Source organism: Mesoplodon bidens (assembly GCF_964165515.1).
Source record: "Mesoplodon bidens genome assembly, chromosome: 1".
Taxonomy (NCBI): Eukaryota; Metazoa; Chordata; class Mammalia; order Artiodactyla; family Ziphiidae; genus Mesoplodon; species Mesoplodon bidens.
The window spans coordinates 50,928,800-50,936,536 of NC_138176.1; the positions used below are offsets into that span (position 1 = coordinate 50,928,800).

The window sequence follows — 7,737 nt, forward strand, 5'->3', positions numbered from 1 at the left end:
TGTACGGGTTCTTGGTCAGAGGCCAGGCCAGAGAGATGATCAAATGTGGCTGTTCAATCTCCTGCTACCTGGCCCTTTGCCAGATGCCCTGTGTAGAGCCAACCCTAGGAGCCTCACAGTGAGGCCCCTCAAAGGGTCTAGAGACTTGAATACCCTGCCCCGGGAGGCCATGGTGGGTCCAGCCGCTAGCCACTCTGCAGGTCTGAGCAGGTACAACCAGGTCTGGACATCCCATCCAAGGTGGCCCACAAGCAATGTTGACATTTCCCTTTCTGCAAGGACAAGCTGTCTGGTCCACACACAAATGAAGCCTTGGATCCAGAAGCCTGAACCTTGACCTCCATGGGTTAGATATTCATACTCATCGTAGCCCTTTCTCTATCTCCCAGGCTGGCCGGAGGAAGGGGGACACTCTGCTCCTTTCAGCCCATGCCCCAGGCTTTAAGAACTCCCTCCCTGGTCCTGCCATTACTGAAAGCTGCTGGGAGGCCCAAAGTCCTGGGGAGGCTTCGGAAGAACGGTGACACATCACCCGGGGCAAGTCAGCTCAGGGGCAGAGTGGAACGAAGGAGGCTGGAGTCATGGCCTTAAGTACTGTAAGTCTCTGCAGTGGGTGGACTGGGCAGGGCCGCAGAGTCCTTGGCCAGCTGCCTTGTCAAGAGAGGTCTTGGGAGGCAAGGAAGGGCAGGCGAGAGAGTGTGGCTGCAGCAGCCTGAGCCCTTCCTACACTGGACTGTGTCACAGGGCGCTGTCCTCAGCTGAGCACTCAGCAGGGGCACCTGCTACCTTTCTTGTCACCATGGTAAATCTTTCTGGAGCTCTCTCCCTGTGCCAGGGACTGTCCCAGGCATAGGGGACCCAAGCTCTTTGACAATACAGATGTCACCCTCAAGGGGCCCACAGTCTTATCAAGGAGAGATGCTTGCAGGCTTATTTCCATTCAAGGTGGCAGATACAAAGAAAGAGAAAAAGGATGGAGTAGGATGTGAACCCTGGAATTCCCGCTGCTCAGGGCTGATTTTCCTACTGCAGAGGAGTGTGAGCTGGCTGCCAGGGTCCCTTCTCTGCAGCTGGATGTGCTAATGATATACAGTAACCCCACTGTCTTGCCTCCATAGAACTCTTTACCACTTACAAAGCCCATCCACAAACATCATCTCCCACAGAGGTTAGGGGTTTACCAAGGTCCAGAACTCTGACTCCATGTGTTCTTCCCCTCACCGCACCATGGCCTTGCAGCCTCACTGGTGGAAGTGAAATCCCTGGGCTCCCGGGATGGGCATCTGTTGCTGAGTTACCAGAATGAACTACAGACCATCAATCAGACCATCTCCGGCTCTGGCTTCTGCTCAGGATGCAAGACATACTGTGTGCGACCTGCAGAATCCAGACTCAGAATTCTTCCAAGAACAATGGCTGTACCATCAGAATGCTCGGCTTCACAAGGCAAATGGATGCAAAAACAGGCTCTTGCTACCCTATCTGGGCCCCACAAGGCCAGTGCCACGCCCAGCTTGCAACGTGCCCACTTAGCTAAGTGAGGGAGGCTGGTAATGAACATGGCAGAGAGAAGCCCTAAACCTGACTAAATGGGGTTAGACCTGCCACTGAGCCTCAGAGACCCTTTGGAGACTTCCGTGTGCACTGTGGACAGAGGCAGATGCTCGGACTCCTCCACAGGGACCCTCTGCTTGCAAGTCAGCACCAAGGCCTTGACCTCCTTCTTGAAGTTGGTGTTGAGAAAGCCATAGATGAAAGGGTTGACACAGGTAGAGGCCATGGCAAGCAGGTGGCACACCAAGAAGATGAGGTTGCCATGACAGATGGGGATGGCCTCATGGTACCAGTCCTCCAGGCTATTGAACACATGCAGGGGCAGCCAAAGCACAGCAAAGGCAGCCACCATGACCACAAGCATCACATTGATCCGCTTCATCTGCCAAGCCCGAAAGCTGTAGGTGCCCCTGCGGAATACCCGCCCCCGCTTCCGCAGACGCTGGTAGATGCGGACGTAGCAGACCAAGATGAAGGCCAGTGGGACGCAGTACTGGAAGAGCAGAAGAAAGGTGGTGTAGATGATGCGGTGATGGTCCAGTGGCCAGGACTCAGTACAGACCACCTTATCCACCAGAAACTCCAGAGCCTTGGAGTGGTTCTTATGAAAGACATTCTCTAGAACGCTGTTAGCCAGGAAGGGCAGGGAAAGGAAGCCCGCAATGAGCCAGATGACCACAATCCCCAGGTAGGCCTGGGAGACACTGGGTTTCCAGCCTGTTGGATTGATGATGAGCTGATGCCTCTCCAGAGCCACAAGTACAAGCGAGAGGATGGAGACTGTCACCGACATACACTGGATAAAGGCCGATATCTTGCAAAGGACCTCGCCAAAGATCCAGTAGTCCATGAGGGTGTAGATAGCTGTGAGTGGCTGGCAGATGAGGCACATGAGGAAGTCAGAGAAGGCCAGGTTGGCAATAAGTAGGTTGGTCACATTGGCCTTCTCCTTCTGCCTAATGGTCACACATATCAGGCAGAGGTTGCCCAGGACTCCCACAATGGTCTCAATGCTGTAGGAGGTGACAATGAAGACCACTAGGTCTATGGAATCCTGGCAGTAGTCAGAGAAGTTGTATGGAGCGTACAGAGAACTTGACTTGCTCCTGTTTTGACCCTGTGGGGATTCTGGGAGCAGCAAGGCCAGGAAGTGAGAGATATTCATGGTGGATGTGAAAAGATTCCAGGAGATTCAATGATGACATCTGCAAAGCAAAGACAAATGGCACTGAAGGATAGTGCCTCCTGTGTGGAATCCAGGGAAGAGTGGGGACCAGGTAGAGAGGTTCATGGCTGCTTCCTTCCCAAGGCTGAGACCTAGGGGACCTGAAACTCAGAGATGTAAAGCAACTTGCCCATAGTCACACAGCTAATAAGTAAGGGGGTCCAGATACAAACCCAGGTCTGTCTGACCTCAGAACCTGTTCCACAAATTCCCTCTGACCTCAGAGTTTGAGGCTATTTTGATGATAAAGAAGTTGGACTGTTGTATGCAGAGTTCAGGGACAGAATTACTTAGGGAACATGGGTAGAAATTCCCTTGTCACATTTTATGTGACATCAACACATTCTGCCATGTGCTCAGGTCCTTCCATGGCACCCCCTTTAGGACAGAACAAAAACCTCGGGGCTTGGCACACAGTGTGCCCTTCTGGGCTCAGCCCCTACCTGCCCTGCCAGCCTTGCTTCTCAGGTGACACATGGCAGAGTTGAAGACAGCCAGGTATGCAAAGACTTGGTCATCAGCACACCAGCTCTCTCCTCCTGACCCCTATGTGTACACACACACCAGGCCAAGGTCAAGGGATGCCCACTGCCTTCCCTGTGGGTCCCATCCATGCCTATGCTCAAGTCACAGCTTGCAGCTCCCAGACACCAGCCTGGGCCATACCTCCATGTCCCGGCCCAGCCTGGCTGTCTTCCTCTGGTGCCTTAACACAAGGGACCCTCTGCCAAGACTTAATTGGAATTTGGACTCCAGAGCTTCCAGGTGGTAATGACAATGAAAGATATTTTGACGTGGAGCGCCACCGCATCATCACACACCACTAGGGCTCACCTTCCTCATGACTTCTCTAGTCATCACTAATCCCACAAGCAGTTCTCAACCTTCAGGAGACATCAGAATCATTCTAGGGGCAGATTGAAAGCGCAGATTCCGGAATCCCTCACCAGGAGATGCAGTTAAGTGAGTCCGGGATGGGGCTCAGGAATCTGTATTTTAACAACTGACCCATATGACTCCGATGCACATGGTCCTTGGACCCCATTTTGATAAGTACTGTTCATAGAGGAATACCCTATTTCAGATATTCTTTGAGGCCTTATAATGGTCGTGTCTATTTGTGAACTGTGAACATTATATATGTTCTTTATGTTCAAGTGCTAAGTTAGAGACAGCTTTTACAGGGTATAGCCAAAATTAACCAGAGGTCAATAAAACCTATTTGTCAGCCATCAAAAATGTCACTCACTGTACATTTAATTTGGCTTGTAAAGATGAGTCACATTTTGCCACGTACAAGATCGTCGTGAATTCGAATGACCGTTTATAGTCTGGTTATTTCAGCTACCCAATCCCAGAGGCAAGAGGATTTTTCTGGTACCACAGTCTTTGGGCAAAAAGAGTCATTTGGAATTGAATGTGACAAAATGTAATATACCAGGGCAAAATATAAGGTCCAGTATTTGAGTGAAAAAACAGCCATAGCTGCATGAAACTGTGGCAGATACACTGTGCTCAGAAGCAGCAAATAAGATGGAAATCCAAGACTCTGGTTGACCAACAGCCAGGGCTGGGTCAACAATGGGAAACAACACCATTGGTTCCAAACTGGCCAAGCTCAGCATGATCAGAGTGCCATTACTAGATGGGGAGGGCTCCAGAAAATCCTCCCTGCTTCGTTCATTCATTCACTCAATAAGCATGTACCAAGTCCCACGCTAGAAACAAGGTCTGCAAAGATGACTTATACAGCCGTGTCCCTCCCAGACCAGAGGAACTAGCCACCAGGAACACAGATGAACCTCAATGCCACATTGCCATCACCAAAACCAGTATGAATGGAATGCCTGTGAGCTGGGAGATCGAGGAAGGAAGCAGGCAGATGAGAGAAGAGGGGACATGGATCCAGGGCTCAAAGGATCCAAGAGGAGTTAACTATCCAAATAGACAAGGTGGAGGAAGGAATTCAAGGTACAGGGAACAGGGTACAAAGGCAAGGAGTCAGGAAAGAAGAAAGCCTCCTCAGAGAACAGTAAGCAGTTCAGAATAACTAGAGCCTGGAGTAGGTGGAAGGGAGTGGCAAAAGATGGGCTGGAGAGGTGGGCCAGATCAGGAATGCTGGGTGAGCTGCTGAAAGGCTGCCAGCAAGCCCAAGTTCATTCCAGAAAGGTCATTTGGATGTAGAGAATAGATTGAGGGAAAGGGCCAAGACAGGAGGAGGGGGAGGGCTGAAGGCAGCACTGGGGATCTGCCTGGCTTGCAGCCCTCTTCTCAGAGAATCCATAAAGAGCTAACACAAGGGATGGTCACCAGTGAGCCAGGAAGCCCCACACCAGTCCCTGCTGATTAGACCACACAGCTGCCTGAACCCAAATCAGCCCTTCCCAGCAGCTTCTGGGACTGGGGCAGAGGAGGGAAGTGCTGGGGCTGGGAGAGCATCAACATGGGAAGGAGATCTTTGGGGGACCAAGAAAGGAGCAGAACTGCCATCTGGCCCTTGCATCTTTCTCCAGAGCTGCAGATGCTGGAAGGGAACACCAGGGAGGGAACCACCCCATAAGCCCCTACCCCAGAAAGGCCCTCTGTACACAGGAACTGAGGATTTCCAGAAGCATTCTCCAGGGGCAAGGCAGTAATAATTCAAACCCCTGAGCCCCAGGTCAGCACGAAAGCTGGTTTCCTTCTGTAGAAATTGCACAGGGGCAGTAGGGAGAAGGCAGTGGCAGCACGCATGCAGAGGTGACTCTGGTCTGAGTTTGGTCCCGCAGACACATGGGAGGCCCAAGCAGCCTCAGGGGCTGTAACTGGGCAAGGGTTGGGGAGAGAATGGAAGCAACTGAGCCTGCCATACCCAGAGGAGCAGGAAGGGGAATTTGGAAAGACAGGCAGGGGAGGGAAGGCGGGAGCCCAGTCTTGCAGAGAGCCCAAGGAGGGGGTGTGTCTTGCCTCACCCTGGAGAGCGAACACTTTGCTGGGAGACAGAGGGCAGAAGGGACTTTAGCCTTCACAGAGCTTTGGGCACAAGACATCTCCCTGAGCATTAATCCACACTGAAGCCCCGGGAGGAGGGCATTACTAGGCTGAACTATGAAATTGCCAGTATCCAAGCACTTTCAACCTGCAAAGACAGCAAATTCATATGGTTGGATCTAGTCTCAGCCCCATTTCAAAGAGGAGGACACTGAGGCCCAGTTAGATGAAGGGACCTGGCCAACGTCCCCACAGCCAGTAAGTGGCAAAGCTGAACTGGAACCCTGGTCAGTCTGATTCTAAAGCCCCCTGCACCAGGCTCTGCCAGACAGAGAGATTTTGAAAAGGAGGAAAGAGGAACGGGGCCTGTCTTGAAGCAGGAGGTGAACTAATGTGGGCAGGCGGAGCGGTAGCGGCAGGGTTGGAGATGGACATCCAATCCCCAACAAAGCGTGACTGGGTGAGCACCTGGGGGTGCCGGGATGTGGCTCGCCCAAGTGAGAAGATGCCCCAGGTGGGGTGGCAGCGCCCAGCGTCCCCTGGCCTGGGGCCCCAGCATGCTGTCTCAGAGCCGCCTCCTCCTGGGGCAGCTCTGTGGACAGCCCAGCCTCTCCAGCCCCTCATCCTTCCCAAGCAGATGCGGGTTTGGAGTCCCTAATGGAATGACACTCCTAGATAGAGCTGCCTCCTTCCCGACACAGTTCAGAACCCCAGAGGCCCCTCGCCGGGGAAGAACACAAGAGCACAGCTCCCAGGGGAGAGACGTGGGCTTGAAGGGCTATCACAAGCGAGTGTCTATCCCTTGCAGCCTCCAGCAATGCAACTCTTCACCTGGATCACCTCAAGGTGATCGCATCCACTCCCCTGGGCTGCTGAGCTGGGGCCACTCCGACCACTTCAGACCCTTCTGGGTGATTTGGAGTTCCCCGGAGGGCCCTCACACCAAGACTGTCCCTCACTTCCCACTGCATTCCTCAGAGATGCCCAGTGCGGACCAGGAGACCTCAGGTCCTCCAGGCACACCCCAGGGGGTGGCAATTCTGGGAGCGGGAAGGCAGACTATTGTGCAAAGTCAGTGAAATAGTGTCTCCAGGTTTAGTTCCCAAGCGGTTCTCGTGACAAGGTGGAAACATCTGCAACCCGGGGGGGGGGGGAGGGGGGAGCCCTCCACTGCAGCCTGCCTTCCCAGCACTCAGAGGAAAACTAATGGATAATACAAATAATATCAATTCTCCCGTGAGCTAAGAATGGAGAGAAGAATGTCTGCTTTGTTTCCTGAAATTTCAGCAAACAGCTTGTCTCCTAAAGCCCGCGGCGCCCACATTTTCCACTCACCCCTTACCTGCTCTCCCGGCAGCACACAGGTGAGGACAGGTGAGACTGAAGGAGCCCAAGTCCGCTCGAGGAGCAGGGTTCCCCGCACCGTCCCGGTTGCGCGGCTCTGAGCCCCTGAGAAGCCCTCCCGGCGACCCCTCCCCAGTCGCCCAGCAGAGGCAGCGCGCGGCTTCCCGGGAACCCCTCGGGCCCGGGTCCCTTCTGCCCGTGGGATCCACGGGGCAAATTGCGGGGCCCGCGCCGGTCTCACCGGCTCCGGCGGCCCGGCGCTCTCTGCGTGCGGAGCGGAGCTGCCCTGCCGCTCTCCCCGCCCGCTCGGCTCCCTCCCGCGCCGCCGCCGCCAGTGCCCGCCCAGTCTGCCGCCCGCGCCGCCCTTGAGGACGCTCCGGCCGGCCGCCGGCGACCCAGGCGCCTGCTCCGGAGCTGCGGCCGCGAACCCTCCCGTCCGCCGTGCGCCAGGAGCTGCAGCCCCGTACGCCGGCCTCCCCCACGCCCACCCCGACCCTACACACCAGCGGGCTGGAACTGCCCTGTTGGTGTTCTCTCTGAGCCCCAGTGTCCCCATCCATGAAATGGGCATAAGACCTGCCTTTCATAAATTCGTTCACAAATATTAATTACAGGCCTCCTATGAACCTGGCTCTCCTGCTAGA

At 54.4% G+C, this 7,737-nt stretch overlaps 1 protein-coding gene across 1 annotated transcript; it reads right to left on the reverse strand.

The window, feature by feature from the left end:
* Positions 1-925: 925 nt before the first annotated feature.
* NPY4R2 (neuropeptide Y receptor Y4-2) lies at positions 926-7,360 on the reverse strand. The gene is made up of 2 exons (XM_081243215.1): positions 7,092-7,360; positions 926-2,759 (listed from the first exon to the last, which is right to left on the reverse strand). Exon 2 carries the CDS (start codon positions 2,717-2,719, stop codon positions 1,586-1,588), a length of 1,134 nt encoding a protein of 377 aa, XP_081099341.1. The 5' UTR covers positions 2,720-2,759; positions 7,092-7,360; the 3' UTR covers positions 926-1,585.
* Between the last annotated feature and the right edge of the window lie 377 nt (positions 7,361-7,737).